General features: G+C 43.9%; 1 protein-coding gene across 5 annotated transcripts in view; it reads right to left on the bottom strand.

Moving 5' to 3' along the window:
- Positions 1–22,799, bottom strand: part of SIK3 (SIK family kinase 3) — a 294,975-nt gene that overhangs the window by 25,439 nt on the left and 246,737 nt on the right. For 4 of the 5 annotated variants that reach the window (XM_036324229.1, XM_036324230.1, XM_036324232.1 and 1 more), the window contains 9 exons: positions 12,705–12,823; positions 12,043–12,153; positions 11,432–11,575; positions 10,724–10,801; positions 10,494–10,603; positions 6,320–6,473; positions 5,920–6,075; positions 2,867–2,937; positions 740–883 (listed from right to left, as the gene is read on the bottom strand). In XM_036324229.1, the coding sequence (XP_036180122.1) occupies positions 740–883; positions 2,867–2,937; positions 5,920–6,075; positions 6,320–6,473; positions 10,494–10,603; positions 10,724–10,801; positions 11,432–11,575; positions 12,043–12,153; positions 12,705–12,823 (1,087 nt within the window). The remainder of the gene's footprint in view (positions 1–739; positions 884–2,866; positions 2,938–5,919; positions 6,076–6,319; positions 6,474–10,493; positions 10,604–10,723; positions 10,802–11,431; positions 11,576–12,042; positions 12,154–12,704; positions 12,824–22,799) is intronic. The other variant, XM_036324231.1, reaches the window with a different exon arrangement.

Here is a 22,799-nt window from a genome sequence, read left to right as displayed (position 1 = left end):
GATGATAATAAAATAAGTTCTAGGAATTTAAGGTGGCTTTGAGAGTGTGATCCATGAGTTTCGGTATGTTCTCAGCTAAGGTTTTTAGCCATCAAGGTATTCACAGAAGACAATCACCCTAATCTAGCCAAGTGCCATTCCTCTTGCTTGCAGGCTTACTTGGATTCAATTTTGTCAGGTTTTCTTGGCCAGCTATGGTTAAGTTTCTTTTTATTTTTTCAAGAGAATGAGCTATCCATGTGACAGAGCCCCAGTAAAGAACTTGCCATCAGAATACTGCCTGAATGACTGCTTGAAGAGGATGCAGTGCCTGCGCCACCACTCATAAAGGGCCGTGTCCTCCTCTGTATCCTGGCTCACTGCTCAGTGGTAACACGGTAAGAAATGCTCATTCTTTTGAGGGCAATGTGTTATTAAAGGTCAAGCCTATTAATATGGCTATACATCCTCTCATTTCTAGGTGGCCCTCTGAGAGCTTCACCTTCTTGCAGGTTTCAAGTTCAATTTCATCTGTGAGTCAACATTTAGAATCACAAGAATCAATGCAGAAAATACACGTGCCTACGAGGCAACGGGAAAGAAGAATCCTATGTTGCTCTGTGCACTGCTTAGTGCACGGAGCTGAGAAGACGTAGTTCAGGATGCTATTTAAAGCCTCGATGCCAGTCACCAACACTAGCCAGAAGGGTGCCTGTCCGATGAGCCTCAAGGAGCTCACATAGCTCATGTGGCTACTCACCGATGCTGATCAGGTACCAGGTGAGGGGGCCAGACCCGGGAACGGAAAGGCTGCTGTCCTAGCTGCCGTTGTAGGTCCGGTGGGATTTCGGCCGTAGGGTTGGTCATGGCCAGTGTATGCCTTTTGGACCTATTTGCCAAGTACCTGCAACAAGCAGGAGCACATTTCATAGTAAAAAAAAACAGCCAGGACTACTCCTCAGCAAGAAGCATTAGAAGTTAATGTAAAGCACTCTGGGTGGAATCGTGCCGGAGCTCTGAAAGGGCTCCATGGCGAACAGATCCCTGCGGGAGGAGTGAGGCACGTCCACCGCCAGCAGAAGCTGCTGACCGCTGGCGTGGCAGACCTGGGGCCTGCGAGCAGCCATGGAAGAGGAGAGCAGAGGCAGCTACAGAGAAGAATGATTTTCCTTCCACTCAACAGAAGAATCTTTTCCCTACTTATTAATCTTATTCTTCTTTTCCCCTCCAAGTTTCAAAAAATATAAGAGAAAATAAGCACTAAGGACCGTTCCTAGAGATGAGCCAAGGGAGATATTCAGAAGGTCCTCATGTCTCCGACCCCTGGTCCCCAGGGTTTGAGCCGGTCCTCACTCCAAGTCTCAGAAAACATAGCTTTCCATTCAGGGAGAGCAAACTCAAACCTCCCTTCCCCAGGCCCCAGACTGTATGTCAGCCATCAGGGAAGAGACTGATATTGTTCCTGGGAATCAACCTCTCTAGAGGACAAGAAGTGAAACCACAAGAAATGTTTAGAATTCATTTTGTGGGGAAAATGCAAGATAAGAAAACAGAAGTTTCAAAAGCGGAAGAGTTGACGAGCTGCTGCCTTTAATCTGAAGATATTGGTCCCCTTCATCTGCTTAAGCATTATTCCTTTTTGTCTCAAAACAAACGGGCATATTATCCTTTAAATGTTGGTCTAAAGAAGAAAAAAAGGTAGGGCAGAAGGAAGTGAGTCCAAGAGGAAGACATAAAATGAAACACTGCCATCTAAAGCAGCCAGGCAGTTACGCTTCCTAGTTCTCTTACCACACCAGCAGGACCCTTTTACAATTTCACATACTGTTATCAGCAAACTACAGAAACAACAAAATCAAGAGGGGAAAAAAGTTACAACTGTCCTTCTACTGGCTAAGCTGTGGGAGGCGCTGACCCGCTTGCCAACACCCCTGTTCTCCTCTCCCTCCACAGGGACTGGCTTCTGTTAGAACTGCACTCTCAGGAGCCAGCAACCATCAGGCTCTTAAAAAGTGCTCTTGTTTCATTCCTAACTACTTCGCCCACTTAAGATAAAACAGTTAACAGACTATAATTAATGGTATGTAAACTTGCAAAAGAGTAAGCCATTAGTGGTTTAATATCCATTTGATAAAGACACCTAAAGTTCCCCCAAGAGCCCATGAAAACTATTTTATTTCAACTTCCCTCAAGGGAAAAACATATAATCTTGAGGAACACCTGTATTTCTGGGAAAATACATGCTGAATTCTGGTCAAACCCCACTCCCCAGAAAATAAGAATGACAACTCGCACAAGGGGGCATGGGTGGAGCTGAGGGACATGGCTAATGGAACTGAGGTAAACGAACAGCACAGTGTGCCTGATGGTCACTGCTGTTTTCTGTGGATTAGGCATCGCTCAACAAGGTTCTGCAAACCATAGATGTTTGCATCTGTCACTGGCCCGAACCGCATATTCTTTTCAAGCGAACAGTACCAGAGGTATTCATTCTCCCAGAAAGGAGGAGTCCAGGCCAGAGGTCCATGGCTAGCCTAGCTAGGATCACTGTCATCCCAAATCTCCAATTCCTGTTCGGTAAACAGTCCAGGGCAGATAGGAGCAGGCGTAGTGCCTGTGAACACTATGAGCTGCAATATGAAGGCGGGTGACAAGGAAGGTCGGAGGGAGAAGAGAAGCGTTCTTATGGTTCTTGCTGTCACTCAGGACTTCCAATGGCGTTTACAGAAATGAAATTTTCTGGGGAGTCTTCTGTTCCTTCTAGGTGGGAGGAACATGCCACCTGGCTTGAGCAGAGACCACACAAATGCTGAAGCTATACTATACCCTCCTTGGGCAGAGGCGACCTTTCGCTGGTTGCAGGTGAGCCTGCCAGATGCCACATTACCTCTGCACAGCTTCCTGATCTGGCTCCCCGTCCGAGCTCTCCTCATCCACAGGGGTAACTGCTGGCACTGCCTGACAGAGACAGAAAGGACAGGCTCAGGCTCTGCTGCTTCTGCAATAGCTCTCATTCTGGAAACTGCCTAGGGAGTGGTCTTCCATTCGTTTTCTTACTCACACAACGTTTCATAGGACCCCTGGGCTACACACAACTTTCAGATACCTTTCTATTTTTCCATTTTTACCTTGTTCAGGTGATTTTACTTTGGATTTCTTCCTCTGATTCATCTTCATTCATTCATTTATTTACCCAACAAATAGAATACCTACGACGTTCCAGGATAAAATGTAGTTCTGGCCCTCATTTTACAGTCTAATGCAGGACAGAGACAAGTACACAGACAATTTCAAAACAGCAAGACCAAGTCCTCCCTGGGGCACTTGGGAGCGGAGGAAGGTCTCTTGGAGGAGGTGACATTCACCTGAGACCTGACAAGTGAACAGGAGCCAAGGAAAGGGGGAAGGAGTCACAAGCCTTTGAGGTCCGAGGTTCAGAGAAAAGAGGAAGCCTGCGGGTGCGTGGGAACCTGAGGACACAGCAGAAGCTGTGTGCCTGGCTAAGAGGTGACCTAGGGTGCTATTCATGCTATTTCCAGAGTTTAGGTGTCTTTAACTCCAGAAAGGCATGAGGGTTTTTTAAAAGTACATTTTAGTACATAATGTAATTGTGCAGTTGCAATTCAATGCTTTCTTTAAAAAAATCTTCATCCAAGGATATGTTCTTATTGATTTGAGAGAGAGAGAAAGGGAGAGAGAGAGAAACATTGATCAATCAGTTGCCTCCCATACATGCCTCAACAGGGATCAAACTCACAACCTAGGTATGCGCTCTGACTGGGAAATGAACCTGTAACCTTTTGGTGCACGGAAAGACGCTCCCACCAACTGAGCGATTTGGCCAGGGCCACGATTCCACGCTTTAAGTAGCTGTGACCCACCACCACTGTACGTGAAATGAGAGCTTCCACAGCATGCATTCCTGTGGCTCTCCCCACTGCTATGGACTGGACACCATGCATTCTTGACAGCTATGCACAGGGCTCACATAGTCACCAGGCCTCAGGCACTAGGGCAAAAATCATACTTAAATTAGGAGCATTTTATGAAATGGATAATTATAAACCAAAACAAAAAATCTTTGGAGTAATTCCATTGTTTGAATGCTTCTAGGGTTTCCAGGTCCCTTCTTACAAGTTTGTAAGGCCTGGAGTAACAGGACTGGGAAGGTGGCAGCTATGGGGGTGCAGGAGAGGAGCACCGTGGCCAGGGATTCCTGGCGTTGCATACCACATTAAAACTTTATTTTGAGGAGGTGCAATGGTAACCCACTGAAGGATTTCAAGCAGGGACATGATGTTCTAAGATCTGTATTTTAGAAAGCTCGTGCACGGGAGCTGCAGAGTGAAAAGTGGTGGTGGCAAGCCAGTTAGGAGGCCACTGTATTTATTTAGGCCAAGGATGACAGTGGTTTAAGGAAGGACAGAAATAAGGCATTTACCTTACAGGCACTGGGGAATAATTTGATATGGGAAATGAGGGAGAGGAAGACTTAAAGATAAAGCCCACATTCCTGGCCTGTCTAATCAGGAGATGACAGTGCTTTCCCGGTCACTCAGGACAAGACATAGGTTTAATGGGCAGGCCAAGGTCGTTTGGGGACATGCTGGACTAAAACTGTGAGTGTCTGTGGGACACCAACTAAATATGTGCAGCAGTCAGGCATGTATATCTATGTAGACGCATCCACAAGAGCATGCGGGGCTGCAGAAGCACCTGGACAAGGCCACCCAGACAGGGTATGTAAAAAGAAATGGAAATAGAGCCTAAGATAAAAGTCGGGGTTTCACAAATTTCAAGGAACAAGCACAAAGGAAAACTGAAAAGAACCAAAGAAAATATTTCAAAAAGAAAATGGTCAACAGTGACTAACACAGTTGGGAGGTCCAGAAGAACAAAAGTTAAAACTGTCCACTGGATTTACCAACAAAAGTTTGTTACTGATCTTTTCAAGAACAGCTCCAATGGGCAGAGCAAGCCTGTCCACCTCCCTCAAAGCTGTCCGCCTGGCCCTCACAGCCTCCCTGACCCTGCTCTCTCCGATGCGTCTGCCGCCTATCAGTCCCTGGGACTCACCCCAGCCCTTAATCACATGCGGCCTTGCACTATTCCAGTGGTTCAGCGAGGCCAGGAACTGTAAACATGATTCTTTCCTTTTCCAGACCTGTGCCAAGCCACAAACTTGTGGGACTAATCCATGACAAGGTAAGTACAGAAATTGAGCAAGATTTTAAAAATCTTAAAAAGAGAAGGTAATATTTTAAATAGTTATGGATATAATAAATATCCAATCTTATGGTACTACGAGATTGAATGAACAAATGAATGAATGAATGAATGAATGAATTTACCCAGGAGAGGAAAGTAACTGGAAATAAACAACCCAGGGCGAGGGGTGGGGGTAACAATCTTTTACTGTAACCATCATATACAAGAGATGGGACTGAGGGATGCCAACTGACTAGGCTAGCCCTTGGGAAAGCCAATCAAGTGCTAAACCCAAAACGCAAGGCAGTGCTAATCAAAGGAGAAATGGTGCATAGAAGGTAATATTGGAAACCAACCTAACAAGCAATTTATCCCAGAGAAAACTTAGCGTGTGCTGCCCTCTGGCCGAGAGGCGTTACCTGTGGGAAGGCGCCTCCAAACTGAGGGGTGGCAGACGCACTGAACTAGGTGTAAGTGGTCCATGAGGATGAGGCTCTCTGGGAGCAGGCTTCAGTGTAGAAATTATTTGGTTAAGAAAAGAAGTTAGCCAGAAAATAAGACTGGAAAATTCTACTAGCCTGAGGAAAATGTGATTACATTGAACACCCTAAGTTTAGAGAAAAAGGAAATTCAGACATTTAGGTTGGAAAGCCTCTTTTTCCCACCCTATGCTCACAACCTCTTTATCAAAAATCTCGGAGAGAGTGAGCTGGGCTCTGTGCTGCTACTCACTGGTGTCATGGTGACAAGTGGGGAGGGTCCCCGTGGGCGCTTCAGCAGCTGCTGGGCATGTAGTTGGATGTTGGCTCCTCCATCTGAAGCCCTTCGGCCAAGGGGACCCATTCCATTTAGCAGCTGGAGAGGAGGCGGCTGTAACAGGGACTGCTCCTGTCGGGAGTGGAGTGGGAAGGACAGGTGGATGAGGCAGAGGGAGAGGAGGAGAGGAAAAGAAGTGCTCTCATCCACTGACGTTAAGGACCCTTGGTTGTGATGGACACTAGAGAAATCTTCCCTCACACCCAGATGCTTTCCTTCTCTACAAAGACACCCTTAAATCCTGGAAGGTCTCTCAGTCTCTTAAAGAAGTGGAAATGTGTTTCTTTTGGGCAAGCCCTCGCCCATATCCAGGTACCTTGTACTCAAGCTGCCCAGTTGGTTGCAAATTTTGCATGGGCAACAGGTTGTGCATGAAGTTCATGTTAGGGGCCACCTGAAGGAATGGAGCCTGCGGGTTGACTCCAGGAAAGCCAGGTAGGAGCTTCTGCAGATCGTCCATAACTTCCATGCTAAAAGAAACAGGATGACAGAGAAGTCTGGTTAATATTCTTTTTTTAAAGGTTTTTTGTTTTTTAAAATATCTTTATTAAGAGTATGACAGATACCTTTCTTTTATCCCCCCATTGAACCCCTTCTACCTGGTTCCTGCCCTGTCCCAGGCCTTCACCACCCTACTGTCTGTGTCCATAGGTAATGCACATATGCATATAAGATCTTCGATTAACCTCTTCCAACACCCCCCTCACCCCTTCCCTCTGAGATTTGTGGCCCCACCCCATAACAAAGAAACAGAATTTCCGGAGGATGAGGCCTAGAAATTAGGATTTTAAAAAGATTCCCAGGTGATTCTAATGTGCAGCCAAGGTTGAGAACCACTGTATCAGGTAGAGCTGCTATGTCTCCTGGAATTGGTAGAGTGGCCTTGTGTAGTAGGTGTTCTCTAGGGCCCAATGGCTCAGTCTCCTCAGTCACCTGAGCTGGGCACTCTAGGTGCACCCTGTGTGGGCTGTGCACAGTCTTGTTGTAGTTGAGCACTGAGAGGAATTGACCTCCAGGCCAATCAGCTGTGAGGACCAGCTGTGACTAAGTGGAAGAGCTGCTGTGCAGGAGACACCCTGTGGAGCAGGACTTGCTTCAGTGGGGCTTGGTGCTCACTGAGTCTGCCCCTTGAGTGTGTGGCTTGTGGATGTGTAGAGTTGTAATCCGTTATGGTCTGAAGCTGTCCACAGGGTGCACTGGCTCTGGGGCCTCCCGGGAGGTGCAAAGTCAGCCACTGCCTGGGGCCACCCAGCAGGAGCTACAGAGGGATCTGCAGAGTTTTCCTATTTGTATTGGGTTTGGAAGTGCCCAGGTAAGGCCCAGCTGTGAAGGAAGGCAGGCTGGCGATAGTGCCAAGTCTTGGGTCTCTTATTGATAAATATGGGGCACAATGACACCAGCTGCTGCTTTTTTTGGGAAAGATTTTAGCAAAGTTTGAGCCATATGGAAAAGCTGCTGAAAAGCTTGGATAGGGCTACAAATTGGATGGGGCGGGGTCTTAGGAATCACCAGGGTGGAGTGAACAGTGTCGGCCATGATGATGGAAACTGAGATATGGCTGCTCATTAGCTCTGTAACGGGGGAGGTCCCAGCATAGCAGCAATGACCCCTGAAAACACACTGGTCTGGGAGAAAGCCTCCAGCAAGTTCCTGACCCAATACCAGACAGTCCAATTCCTCCTATGTCCCTGGATTCCCCCAAAGCTGCCACCCGGTGCTGGAGCTCAGAGGAAGCAGGACCTTGTAAGTCAGTACAAAGGCTCTTTAAGAGGAACTGCTGGGTCTCCAGCAGCCTGTGTGTTACTCAACCACCATCCTGGCTGGTTTTTACAGCCCAAAGTTAGGGGGACTTCTCTGCCCAGCTCTGGAGCCCTGGGTTGGGAGTTTGGTGTGGGGCTGGGACCCCATGCTTCTTACAGGAGGCCTTGGAGACCTCTCCCAATTAAAAAAGGCCACAGCCCGTCCAGCACCTCTGCCCGTCCCAGCAGCCGTGATGTGCTTTCCTCTTTACTTCTCTAGTTGTAGGACTTCCATTCAGCTGGTTTGAATGATGGCTGTTGTCTTTTAGTTGTAATTTTGATGTGGTTGTGGGAGGTGGTGAATACTGGTGTTTACCTATGCTGCCATCTTTTCTGGTTAATATTCTTACTCAAAGTTCTATATCCCCAAACTGATGAAATGGATAAGTTCAGTATAATTTATTATATATTTTTCCACTTTCCCTGCAAATTTGTATTCCTCTCTAAGATCCCAAAGCAAGCAGAAGTCCAATGTGTGGAACCTGGCTGCCTGCCACTTTACTGTTTGGAACTGGGGATTGCTATTCTTTATTGACCACTCATGTGAAACCAACAGCTCTGAGCCCTGAGGAAATACTGGCACCGGTCCAGCTCGGGCCTGCACCGTCTGGAGGTGAACAGCACATTTCTGGAGGACATAGGCCACCTACTAAAACCTGGCTGCCTGGAACAGCAACTCATTCACAAGGGAAAGAAGGCAATTCCTCCCGTCAGTGCCGGCAGCACAGACACGCCGCGATGTGCAAGGCTGTGAGGCTCCTGCAGTGGGACTCACAGCACACTGTAAACCAACAGGTCTTCCCACTGGCAGGGCAACACTGCGGACACAGCCTTTGGAGCCAGACTGTTCCCCTGCTGCCTATGTGAATGTAGGCCCAGAATGAGAAACCTAAAGCAAGCCGATCAGCAGGCCTGGGGATCTTTTTCTGGAAATCACTCAGAGAAAAAAAAGAGGTATTTAAAAAGCAAAACAAACAAAAAAAAACACCAAAACAACTAGCTTTACACCTAGTTGAACTCTCAAGAGAACTCTCTGACACAACCTTCTCTTCTCTACTCAGTAGAGAGAATATCCAGAAAAGATGAAAGGGTATTTTTAATGTTGAGTCTTCAAATGTAGAACAAAAAAGGAGAGAGCCAGCCTTTAGGACATCTCCCAGGTGGGAGGGCATCAGGGACATATGGAAGGACTGCCGGGAGCCGGTCCATCCTTGCTGTTTCAAGGGACCTGGCATATATGGCATACTGTTCTTAATATGTTTGCTCACCTTCTTGGCACTATGTGTTTTAACCAAGGTCTCTGAGAAAGGTTGTTTCCCCAGGTAGGGATTTTCCCCTGAAGTTAGGGAGGGAATAAAGCCTCTTAACTAGTGCCAGGTGGGTAATTAATCACTTTAACTACGAGCAATCATGCTTAAGCTACATAATCTTTACTCCCTGGAATGGAGATAAGAAACGCCCTAACCTTTGTAATAGAGATTGATAGGATTGAATCAACTGGTATAAATACAGATGTAATAAGACAGTAAGACACAGAACTTAGTATACGGAACCAAGAGAGACAGAACCTAGGCACAGAACCTACACGGAACGTTCTCTAGAGACAGAAGAACTTCGCTGGAGAGAACATGGCAAAAGATCCTGGACAGAAACTAGCCTCAGAACCTAGAGATAGAACCTAGGGAGAGAACATGGCAAAAGATCCTGGACTGAACCTGACTACAGAAATTGACAAAAGAACCTGACTAGAACCTGGTTACTGAACCTGGCTGTAGAACCTGGACAGACCCTGGCAGGAGATCCTAAGCAGAACTTCGCTGGAGATCCAGACCAGAACTTGGCTGGAGATCCTGGCTGGAGATCCTGGCTAGCTGCTGAACAACTGAAAGCTGTCTCTGTGTCATTCCTTCTTCGCCGACTCCATCCACACCTTTGGGGACCCCTGGACCTGCTGGGGTTGGACTCCGGCAAAGGACTATTTTGGGAAAACACTTTTGGTAACTGGTACTTATTCAGTGTGGTTTTTGGTTTTTGTTTCCTTAATTTAATTTGTAACACAGATAAATCACACCATACCCTTTGTCTTCACTTCCAAGATGAGTCTTGCATTAGGACACGTAGCGACCATCTCTCGAAGCTGTCAGACGAACTTTGAGAGGCACTTTTACGTGACTTAGATCAGAAGACCTCAACCTTTGTGGACACAGAGACTATCATACTCTTCACCACAGTGTTGCGATTAATTGGCATGATGGTGGCTACTGGCCCACCAGCCACTAGGGCAGCAGTTCTCAACCTGTGGGTCGCGACCCCTTTGGCGGTCGAACGACCCTTTCACAGGGGTCGCCTAAGACCATCCTGCATATCAGATATTTACATGACGATTCATAACAGTAGCAACATTACAGTTATGAAGTAGCAATGAAAATAATTTTATGGTTGGGTCACAACATGAGGAACTGTATTTAAAGGGCCAGAAGGTTGAGAACCACTGCTCTAGGGGCAGCTCTGTAATATTTTTAGCACATCAAATCTGGTCTACCGGGGACCCTGAGCTGGGTTACAAACAGGTCTTGGCCACCGGATTAGTTTTCACCTGGGAGATACAATGAAGTAGGAAAAATGCACTGGTGGGAACTCAGTCAGGTGGGACTTTTTGGCCCTGAGGTTAATTAGGGCTCAGACACTCACCGGGGGTCAGCCACACCCACTGTGTGCCTCCTCATTGACAAATAGCGAACCAATGCTTCAGGGGAAGGCTCTTCACCCTCATCACTGTCCAAGTTCACTGTCCCATCCGGCTGAGGTGAAGGAAAACACAACTGAATTAGACATGAGAAGTAATTAGAAATAAAAGTAAGGCAAGGAAGCAAGAATATGGGAAAGATTTCAACTGACAACGATCAGAGATCGCCACTTGCCTCCACAATCTGGTTCTCTGGGTTGATCAGCTGCACCTGCGGAACGCTGATGTTCATAGTGGTACCCGCCTGCTCCGCCTGGAGAGAAGTATATACAGATACACACATACTATGAACACTAGAGGAAAATGATAGCCTTTCAAAGTGTTCTTTTTATTTTTAATCCTCAACTGAGGATATGTTTTTATTGATTTTAAGGAGAGAGGAAGAAAGAGAGAAACATGTGAGAGAGAAACATCCATCGGTTGCCGCCCATACACGCCCCAGACCAGGGATCAAACCCGCAACCTAGGTATGTGCCCTGGCTGGGAATCGAACTCACAACCTTTTGGATGACGCTCCAACCAACTGAGTCACCCAGCCAGGGCTCAAAGCATTCTTGATTGCTAAAGTCTATGTTTCTACCTCTGAGTCTTTGGTTCCTTAGAAGCTATATTAAGAGAGTTGTATGTTTCTGTTTTTGCTTTTTGTTTTTTTAGAAACAACAGTCTCAATGATTTGCTGCTTCTTAAAAAAAACAAAACAACCACACCCTGCAACTACAGTTGTCTACCTCGAGTACATAAAGACCCTTCCATCCTCTCTCAGAAAGGTTCCAATCTTTGCTTGATCTCTGGACTTAAGAATTCCTGAGCAGTGGCTAACCACCCTCCGCCCCGTCCCCAAATGTTACTTGTCCTGAATCGGGTCACAGGAATCACTGCCCACCTGGATACTGACTGGTGCTTGAAAGGCCATGGCTCGGGGCATGCCTGGAGGTCCTCCGACATGCAGGGTTTTATGTCTCTTATGTCGATCGCACAGCAGATGGTAGATTGCACTATAGTGATCATAGGCATCTGTGCTTAATGACTACCAAGAGAGAAAGGAAAGAGTAAAAACCCTGGTGAAACAGCAGGTCAATGACCAAACATTAGTAACATTACCAGACCAAAGCATCTCTGTTCCAAGACCCAGAGAGGGGCAGAGGAAGAAGGGGAAGGAAACAAAAAGATCAAGTTTCTGCTGGTCACCAGATGGGAGGGGCGGGTGAAGAGGATGGGATTACGAAGTACAAATTGGTTGTTATAAAATAGTCATGGAGATGCACAGCATAGGGTAGATGGTCAACAACATTGTAATGGTATCAGACGAGGATTAGTCTTATCTCTATGCTGTACACCTGTAACTAATATAATGTATATCAACTATAATTGAAAATTTTAAAAAATTATTTAAATAAAAAAGACCCAAGTTCCCAAGAAGGAGAAAACATTTAAAAAGGCAACCCGAGGGAGTATGGCCACACCTCCCTTTGCTCTCCATTCCTTTAGAGATACCTGTAGTGTCCGCTCTCTGTCCAGTCCAATGTCCTCCATGGCCAACAGGACATCCTCATTCAAAACGTCTACCTGTCTTTCTTCTTTTATCTGCCGGCATTCAGCTATTAACTGTAACATTAAAAAAAAAGGTAAGCCATCACACCCCAAATTAGCTATGCTAAGATGACATATCACATATGCATGTCACCCACAGCAAGCTGTTCCAGGCCCCTAGCTTGGGATATTTTTGGCTTCAGACAAAGCCCAAGCAATAAAGCCCCGGGGTAGCTGTGAGAAGACAAGATCCTCATTTTCATGAGCAACTCCGGGGTACCTGGGATGGCCACAATGGTTTAAATAAAGGTATGCTACAGGAGCCACTGAACTAGCACGCTAGGCAAGAGGAAGAGACGTCCCCATGGTGGGCACGCTGCAGAACTGTGGGCTGTACTGTCTCAAAAGCCAAGAGACCGTGACTTGGGGGTAAGTAGTACAGAACTGGTCTCACGGTTCTCCATCAGCTGCTGGTTTAAAATCCCCACTTTCACTCCTTGCTTGAGCATTACCCAATAGTTTGTGCCAGGGCTGCCTTTTCATGTCCTGGCCTAATTACAACCTCATGTAAAAGAGGTTTCAGTAGTTCTGAGAAGCGTTCCCTAAGGCAAGTGGTGCTCACTCACCCTGTCAAAGTTGGGGTCGTTGTCCCCTAACTTCATCCACTTGTGTTTGCATATCTGCTCCATTGAGAGGCGCTTACTCGGGTCCAACACCAGCATGTGGCGGATCAAGTGCTCACACTCTGCAACAAAGAGCCTGTGTTTAACTCCGTGAGGGAGGTACCAGTGGTGCCCCCAGCGAGGCAAGGTGAGCAGGGAGATTTTCAAGTTCCTTGTTTCTCATTTGTCTCTCTTGCTCCTTGATCCTTACCTATGTCATTGCTTACTCCAGAAGGGACTGGCAAAGATGGAAAGAGGTGGAGAAAAGAGGAATTCAAATCTGGTAGGCTGGTTAATACCCTCACTAAAAGTCTGATTAGAAAAAGTCTCAGGATGATCCATAGATCTCATTTATTTATTTTATGTATGGCCCCATTTAACACAATTAATGAGGGGATGAATGTCCTCAAAAGAGATTCAGTCTAGTATAAGGTCCTCAGAATGGTGAGTTCTTTCCTCCTACATGTATTGTTATGTGCACACTCATGCCCTGACTTTAGGAGACCAAACCTCTCAGGAATTGAACTTTCTAATGGTTCAAGTATGGGGAAGAGCGGCACGCATCTGATGCACACGCCAGGACTCTCTGAGAACTTTGTAATCTTCTCAATGGTGTTTAAACATTCACAGGTGCATACAACTGGACTCTGAGCTATAGATTCAAATCAATAGTTATTTCGCTCTGGGAGCTCAGACTACATAACATATTGCTGAAAGAATAATAGATTCAAAATCAAGAAGCTTATATTTTTATTTCAAAACCATCCTCTAAGTTTTCTCACCTATAAGTTGAGGGTATTGAGGACGATGTGGGAGTAGTGCCTGTGATAAAGGTGGTGATGGTGATGATGATAAAAACAGTGTTAACACTTCTGAGCAGTTTACAATTATGATTTTCTCATTTAATCCTGATAGCAATCCTAGGAGGAAGGTACTACAGTCATTCTCTTTTCAGAGATGGTAAAAATCTGGCACAGAGAAGTTAATAAACTTGTCCAGGCTCACATGGTAAGTCAGATTTCAAACCATACTGCTTCTCTACTACAGAGATGTGGGCAGGACCCAAACTTCTGAAACACTCTTTCAACATCTTCATCCAAGACACCATCATCTCTCACTTAGACTATTGCAAAAGTTTCCTAGATGGTTTTCCTGCTTCCATTCTTGCTCCATAAAGAAGCAAAGAGGCTATTTCTAAAACATAAATCTGGGCACATTATTACCTTGCCTGCAATTCCCCAAACTCTTCCCATAACTCTCAGAATAAACTACAAAGTCCTGGGCCTACAGTCTTGAGCCTCCGTCTCTGACTTCATCCCCTGCCATCTCCCCACTGGTGCACAGAACTCCGTCCAGCTGCACTGGCATGCTTCCTAGTCTGTGCGCATGCTTAACATACTCCACTGAAGGCCTCTGCACTTGCTGCTTCCCTGAGCTGCAATGGCTGCTCCTCTGACCTTTACATGTCAGCTTAAACGTCACTTGCTCAGAAGCTCTTCCCTGGCTACCTAAACTAGGCCTCCAGTCACTATCCATTACAGCGATGGCGAACCTATGACACGCGTGTCAGAGGTGACACGTGAACTCATTTTTTGGTTGATTTTTCTTTGTTAAATGGCATTTAAATATATAAAATAAATATCAAAAATATAAATCTTTGTTTTACTATGGTTGCAAATATCAAAAAATTTCTATATGTGACACGGCACCCGAGTTAAGTTAGGGTTTTTCAAAATGCTGACACGCCGAGCTCAAAAGGTTCGCCATCACTGATCTGTTATGTCACACTAGTTTTCTTCACACTAATGACTTCTTTGTGAAATCATCTTATTTATTTATTTATTTATTTACTTGACTATTATCTAACTCTCCCACCACAATGTAAGGCCCATGTCTTTCCTACTGCTGTTTCCAGTACCAAACCTCTAATATCAAACATGGTTATTTACACCTACAGGAGCTGAATACATAGCTACTGAATATATGAACAAATAAACATATATTGACTATTTACTCTAACCAAACAAGATTGTACTTGTGAAAATGCTTTTTTAACTATAAAAGTCTATAAAATATAGGTTAATTTTTTTTCTGTTTCTATTTCATTATAACTCCTGAAAACAAAACTGGCCAGTGATACTAAACAATAAACTACTTCTAATTTTAAAAGACTTTTTATATATAAGGTACTATGATTACCAAATGTATTTCATTTAATCTCACAACAACTTTAAATTAGATACTATTATCAGTACCATTTATAAACAAAGAAGAAACAAGTTAACAAACTCAACACTGCAAAATAATGGCAGAACTGGGACTTGAGAGCTCTTCTTGACTTCCCTGTTAGATATCTTTACATGGATATAAATTCTGCTTCTCTATTTTTTCAGAGTAAATTCAACTCTGCAATCCCACAATTTCTGCAACATTTGGCAAACACTATTCTATATCACCATGTTGAAAGGAATACAAGGAGTAATTAAGGCAAATTGCTCTTAATTTAGTCTAACTTATAAAATACAACAAAGCAAAATTCCTATATTAAAATGATTTTTAGCAGGCATTAATTTGTTCTTGCTTTGTTACTAAGACTATATTCAAATGCAGTGTAGATTCTAAAGCCTGAAGTTCCTACAGTCCTAAGAAATAGAGGAAATGCTATCTACAACATTAAGCTTCTATTAAAATTATGTTTCAAAGTAGCAAGAATAGACCCCACAATTGTAGCATCCAAATAGGTTATAAATATCGCCAACACACACCTTTATGGTCTGCAATTACTTGAGGAAAACAATGTTCTTAATTTAGAAAGTTACTAAAGCTAAAGACCCCTGTGCAGGGAGAAGGTCTGGGCCTGATTCCAAATATGTGAAACTTGTTAGGGCCGCTAGGTGGCGCTCTTCCATTTCCTTTTGTTTTTCGTGCAACATTTCATGCATAAAAGGTCACCACGTTGCTCCTGATTCAAAGACCAAGGCAGAATGACATTCAATTATAAGTTTGGTTTAAAACAAATACATATATGTATATTTGTTAATCCTCACCTAAGGATATTTTTCCATTGGTTTTCAAAAAGAGTGGAAGGGGGGAAGGGGGAGAGAGACAGAGAAAGAGAAACATTGATGAGAGAGAGACACACTGGCTGGCTGCCTTTGCACGTGCCCCAATCAGGGCCGAGGATTGAGCCTGCAACCAAGGTACATGCCCTTGACGGGAATTGAACCTGGGACTCTTCAGTCCATAGGCAGATGCTCTATCCACTGAGCTAGAGCAAAACAAACACATTTTTAATGACAATTTCCTTAAATACAAAATAAATCAACACCACCATAATATGTCCTGATTAGAAAACATATCTAGTGTAATTGCAGGGTCTTGAAACTTACATTTAGTCATCTGTAACCACATTTTTGGTTTCAAATGCCTTGAAAAATCTCCAGAAAAATGCAAACAAGAATTGATACACAAAAATGGGAAGGCCACTTGAGGCTATTCACGGAGCCCAGGAGGCGTGCCACATTGTCTACATGTTTACAGGCCCCACGTTAAGAATCCTGGCTGCAGGAGCAAAACCTAAAGAAAACAGCTTTCACCTTGTCTGCCCTACATAATATCCAGTATGTAAAAGAATGAAAGCTGATCCCTTTCATATGTTGCACAGCATGGAAAATACGAGAAAATGCAGAAAACTCGATGTTTATTATCAACGCTTACTTCCTAAGTGTCATACATAGCTCATGAAATTAAATTCAAACTAGATTTGAATGCACCATTCTACATAACACATGGGAAGAGAGTGAAAACCAAGGGAAGAAAATGCTCACAAACCTAACAGAATCAACCAAATGATCAACTTTTCCAGAAGTACTCTATTTTAATGTCAAAAATGGCTCTATCACTTGTTCCCGCCCAAGAGGCAGCACCTTTGGTATGAATGAGGCGGAAGCCTGCTGGGCAATGCAGGAATATGCTGCTCAGCTTGTGCATGCCAGAGGGGCAGCCCACGAGAGCCCGCGTCTCTCTCTCGCCTCCGGGTGGAAATCACTGTGGGCCTGTGAAAGCTGATCCGCACAGGGCATGCGAACAAGGGGGTGCGGCTCAGGCCTGCCCTGCCCTGCCGGGCGTGCTCGCAGACACCAGGATGGCTGTGGAGAGAGCTGCTGTGTGTGCATTAAGAAGGCCAGATCTTTCACTTCTTTTTTTCTTTTTTGACCTTGATAATAAACAACTTTCTCTAAGAGGCTGAAATATTTGGACTGCGGGGGTGAAAAATAATGGACGGAGAAGGGGAATTAAAAACTAACTTCAAATTCTCCGAAAATGCAAATCTGTCTCCAGTGTCCAAGCTAGAAGAAGTAGCATCACTTAAAGAATTCCCCGACTAAAACTGTAAAATCACCTGCAGCAAGGTGCCAGGCAGTGAGGCTGATTTAGCCTGAGAAGAGGTGTAGGCAGGAGGGAGCATGCTGGCTATCCAAGCATCTGGAGGAGTTTATAAAAAGAGACAAAGTGGCCCTAGCCGGCTTGGTTCAGTGGATAGAACGTCAGCCTGTGGACTGAAGGGTCCCGGGTTCAATTCCAGTCAAGGGCACAAGCCTGAGTTGTAGGCTGGATCCTCAGTAGGGGGCATGCAGGAGGCAGCCAATCAATGATCCTCTCTCATCACTGATGTTTCTCTCTCTCCCGCTCTCTTCCTCTCTGAAATCAGTAACAATATATTTTTTTTAAAAAGAGAAAGACAAAGTGGATTTACACTGTGCTGCTGCTCTAGGAGAACCTGGAATAATTAGGAAGTAACAAGTTCAAATAAGGAAACGTCTTTCTAATTTAAATTAGAGTTGATCCGAATTACTAGGCCAGGGTCCTGTTAGGACCTGCGTGGGCCTCTTGAGGAAGGAGAGTGGGTAGTCAAGTGGGCAGGGCCACACCTGGAGCACAGCTAATTGCATCCATTTCACAGACAGGTGTTCTGAGCAAGATTTCATATGAAAAACCGAGTCCAGAAACAACTGGACAGAATGAACTCCTAGGTCCCCTTCAACTCTACAAACCACGTGAAAAGGGAGTGACTTGTCCTGTGAAACAGCGTGCTTATTATCACTTGGAAATGTCTGATCCCAGGTTGGCGTTTGTCACAGAAGGCCTTCTAGCATTCGCTGAGAGGAGAACTGGGAGTCCTTCAGGGTTGGAGACTGTTTCGCTGAGCTGTCTATCCCCGGGCCTACTATGGGACCTGGGAGGTAGCAGGCCCTCAATACTCCAGTTAAAAGAACACAGGACTAGATGACAACTGCTATAATTCCTTCAGGCAACTTCAATAAGCGGAGTCTAAGAATGTGCAACTGAATAAGCATTCTCCATGCTTCCAGCTAGGAAAACCAGACAACTATCATTTCACAGAAGATGAGATGAGGCACTCTTTTAGGAGAAAAGCCTGGATCAGATGATTTCCAAGGCTTTAGAATTCTTTGTCTCGTACAGGGGATACTTCCTTACTCATCTTTCTGAGGCTAAATAGAGTAATCTGTCAATCAGATTACCACTTGAGGAGGCAGCCGAATATGGGCATAGCTATAGCATCAGGCTAGGATATAACAAACCAAGACGTTCGGCAGGTAAGTATTCTACATAAATCCTGTGGATTTAACTGAAAGTGTTAATAATACATCTTTAGCATATTAAGAGAGTAAGAGTGAAAGACACATAGAAAAAAATAAAAAGAAACATAGGGAAGGAGGGGGTGAAAGATTAAAAGAACAATTCTTCAAATATATTATTTAATAATTATTATTTATTGAATATTTACATGGTAGACAGAGCGCTAAACTTTTTTAAGATTTTTAAACTTGGCTTTTAGAGAAAGGGGAAGAGAGAGGGAGGAGGGAGAGGGAGAGAGGGGGAGAGGGGGAGAGAGAGAGAAAGAAACATTGATGTGAGAACGAAACATCGATGGCTGCCTACCAGGGATTGAGCCCTGGGCATGTGCTCTGACTGGGAATCAAACTGGCAACCTTTCGGTGTGAAACTTTTAAAGTTCATTTAATTTAAGCATTTAGTTCATACACCAAATCCTATAATTCATTATATTAATTTTATAGAAAAAGAAATTAAAGCCAAAACCGGTTTGGCTCAGTGGATAGAGCGTCAGCCTGCGGACTGAAAGGTCCCGGGTTCGATTCCGGTCAAGGGCATGTACCTGGGTTGCAGGCTCATCCCCAGTGGGGGGTGTGCAGGAGGCAGCTGATGGATGTTTCTCTCTCATCAATGTTTCTAACTCTCTATCTCTCTCCCTTCCTCTCTGTAAAAAATCAATAAAATATATTAAAAAAAAAAAAAAGAAATTAAAAATCAGAGAAGTGAAGAAACTTGACCAGGATATAAATTCTGGTCAGTCTTATGAATTCTTATCCCATCTAGTGCATAAAATAAATTAATTATTGATGTTTTAAGTAGTAGCCAGCATCCTATATAATAAAAGCCTAATATGCAAATTAACCTACTGGCAGAACAACCAGTCACTATGATGCACACTGACCACCAGGGGGGCAGATGCTCAACACAGGAGCTGCCCCAGCCCACAGCTCCCAGGCCAGCCAGGGCAGGTGCCAGCAGGGGCCCCCCCAATCGCCCTGCCAGTTGCCCCGCAGAGGTAGGCGACCGGTGGTGGCAGCAGGGGGTGGGGCCGGCGAGCAGGCGGCACCAGGCCAGCCAAGGCGGGTGCTAGCGGGGGGCCTCCCGATCACCCTGCCGGTTGCCCCACAAATTGGCCCTGATCGCTGGCCAGGCCTAGGGACCCTACCCATGCACGAATTTCATGCCCTGGGCCTCTAGTGTCTTAATAAAAACAAATCAAATCAATTTCATTCCTCTTCTGACAGATCAAATGCCATTTAATCTCCACAGGTTTCATCATGGTAGAGTCACCTACAAGCCAAATTAATAAAAAATGGGCCCTGTGCCAATTCATAGAAGAGTGTGAACTAGTTAGAAAACAATGTTAAGGGAAGACGGCAAGTTGGACTAAGATACTCAGAGAAGGCAGAAACACAATGGTGAGAACTAAATGCACTACAAAAGAAAGCACTTTGTTTTGTACTCGGCTTGCTTCGTGGTGACGAAGACTATGATGGAAGGCTGAAAACAGGCCTCCCCAATCGAGGAATCACAGACAAGGGGAAGGGCTAAGTGAAAATTCCAGGAAGTAGATCATCAGAATCTTAAGGCTGATCCTATAATGGAGAAAATGCCAACTGTCCCTTAAACCCTTTATGTGATGCCTAAGTGTGGGACATAGCAAAGCAGTCATTTCCAGCTCTGTGGGCAGAGGAGTGGTCTGAAAGAAGTGGAGTCACAGATTCTTTCTGACCACATAAAACTGCTAGGGGAACAGAAGACATCTGTGGCCAGGCGACCTGGGAAAAATGCAAGCAAGAAGCAATCACCCATGCATTATGCTAAATGAAATAAGCCAGTCAATGAAAGAAAAATACCACATGATCTCATTCATTTATGGATAATTAAGACCATTATAAACAGATGAACAAAAACAGATACAGAGGCAGAGCAACATCGAACAGACTGTCAAACTACAGCGGGAAGGCCAGGGAGGGTTGGTGGGTGGGTAAGAGATCAACTGAAGGACTTGTATGCATGCATATAAGCATAACCAATGGACACAAGACACTGGGGGGTATGGGAGGCTAGGGGAAAGTCAAAGGGAGAAAAAAAAGGAGACATATATAATACTCTTTGTAATACTTTAAGTAATAAAACAATTAAAAAAAAAAAAAGAAGCAATCACCCAGGAAATGCATGTTTCTCACAGGTGCTTGGAGGAAAGTATACTCATTTAATAAACACTAGGTGTTCAAAGGTAATTCCAAACACTTAGCCCAAAGTTGTTTATTTTCAATAATTTTAACAAACTTCTTAATAATGTTTAATTCTCCAGAGCAATTCAAATTTCAAAGAGAGCTCTATTTTTCTCAAATCTCAAAATCCAAAAAGAAAACAAAAATAAATTGGCTACTAAATCTCTAAGACATGTTTCCCTGGAAAATGAGTAATTAAAAAAAAAGATAAATGGAACTAAAGTCTTAGACTTTGCAGAATAAGGACACTGTGTAAACCGCTTGAATCTCATCCATTCATTTTATCCAGCTCAAGTACCAGTCTGGGGAGAACTGATACTAGGATAGCAGACACAGAGAACAAGATTGATCCATCGTTGCAATGATAGAGCAACATAGCTTTGGTAAGAGTGTACGCTTTTCCTTTATATATTCTGGACTTAACAAATGTTTGTGACCTGGAGTTCCTCTTCAATGCTACCTGCCTTTTCCAAAATGAAAAACCATGCACAAAACATGCTGTTTTTCTAAATGAAAAGAAAATAAAGTTTGTCATAGTGGTCAGATCCTGTCATAACATGGTTAAAGTAGTGTGACTACTTTGTCACAACCCCTATATAAGAAGTGAAAAAGTAAATCAATAAGAAATGTGCTCTGACTGGGAAGCGAACTGACAAGATACCTTCTTTTGGTGAGAAGCTGGCCAGAGTTAGAATCCTCACTCTGCTGTGGACTAAGCCCTTGAAATGACATTTTTCATATACCCAAGGAAACCCTGTCATTGTCAGCTGTCAGCTGAGGTCAAACCTATTTTACACAGTGACTATTTTAAAACCTAAACAACACAGACAAACAGTCTCGAAAAAAGACATTTCTATGTATAAATAACTGAATGTGCTAGCCTATAGATGAATTCAGAGATTGCATGAATGTTAAATACAAAAATATACTAAATACCAGGGGTTTTTTTTCATTGTTGTTAACAATAAAAATTTCGTTATACTGGATATTGTTAGAACAATGGTGTTGTAGGGATTGGATGATTTTTACTCTATGAATTAAATTTGATACATGACGGACACACTAGAACTATATAAGCATTTCTAACTTGCATGTTAAGGGACTTTATTTGCAGTAATAGTCAATACTACAGCTTCACCTAAACAAAGAAAATACACAATCTTGGAATTAAATGTAATCCATAACAGTGCTGGTTACAGTAAGATGTGACTCATAAAATAAGCACATCTTACTATATCAGTTCCTCTAACACAATGGCACTGAGGAATAAAATGCCTTATTTTGAAACCTTTTCTTTCGGTTCTTTTGGGGAAAGAATGGGAGTCCCAGGACTGAAGTACTCAGTAAAAGTCCTACAAGGATAATCAGCAAGAGATCAGACAAGAAAGTGGAGATTTTTTAAATTTAAATACAAATTCCAAGACCACCATTTCCTGCAAATTGTTATCAGAATGTTCTGGAATAGAAATAAAGTTCCTTATAACTACATCCTGTGAGGCATTTTCTGTGGATGAACAGAAGCCAAAGGGAGATAGATGGCTTGGCACAACTTAGCAAATGAAGATGGAGCTGATAAGAAAAGCTTCTGTTAGGGATCAATAAACAGGCTGAGAGGCTTTCTCTTTGGTTTTAACAGTGTATCAACCTGAGACAGACTGAGGAGAAAAACAAATGTTTGACTCATGTATCTCAATTTATTAGAAAATAACACCTATTTCTTGAACTTTCCTAATTTTTAAGTTTTTCTAGATGGCTGTAATGTTGTCAGAATTACAACCCCAAGTTAGGAGATACTGGCTGAAATGCTGATGTCAGTATCTACCTCTAGCACAGAGCCACACTGCTACACTACAAGCTGTCCAATTTGCAGCTCACATTTTTTAAATAAAAGTTTGTTGCTTATACTATCATATCGTTATTCAAATATATGATTAAGTCCTAATTTCAAATGAACAAAATTGTGGCTCAGTTTTACTTGATACTAACTTTTTTCAAGAAATAATCCAGAAAAAAGCCGGGAAGAGGAAAAGATGCCCTGCTTGCTTGTCTGTCCGTGGTTTCTTGGAGGCTGTGTCTGACGCCAAAACAGCAGGGACCCAGCTGTCTGCGCTTATGAGTTGGATGGTGAGTGGCTATGGCCACCCTCACCCCGGTGCATCGCCAGCAAACCTACCCCTGCAGGAGA

This window comes from Myotis myotis, unplaced genomic scaffold, assembly GCF_014108235.1.
Source record: "Myotis myotis isolate mMyoMyo1 unplaced genomic scaffold, mMyoMyo1.p scaffold_m19_p_10, whole genome shotgun sequence".
Lineage (NCBI taxonomy): Eukaryota > Metazoa > Chordata > Mammalia > Chiroptera > Vespertilionidae > Myotis > Myotis myotis.
The sequence above is the reverse complement of the archived record's forward strand: the minus strand, read 5'-3'. Positions and strand labels throughout refer to the sequence as shown.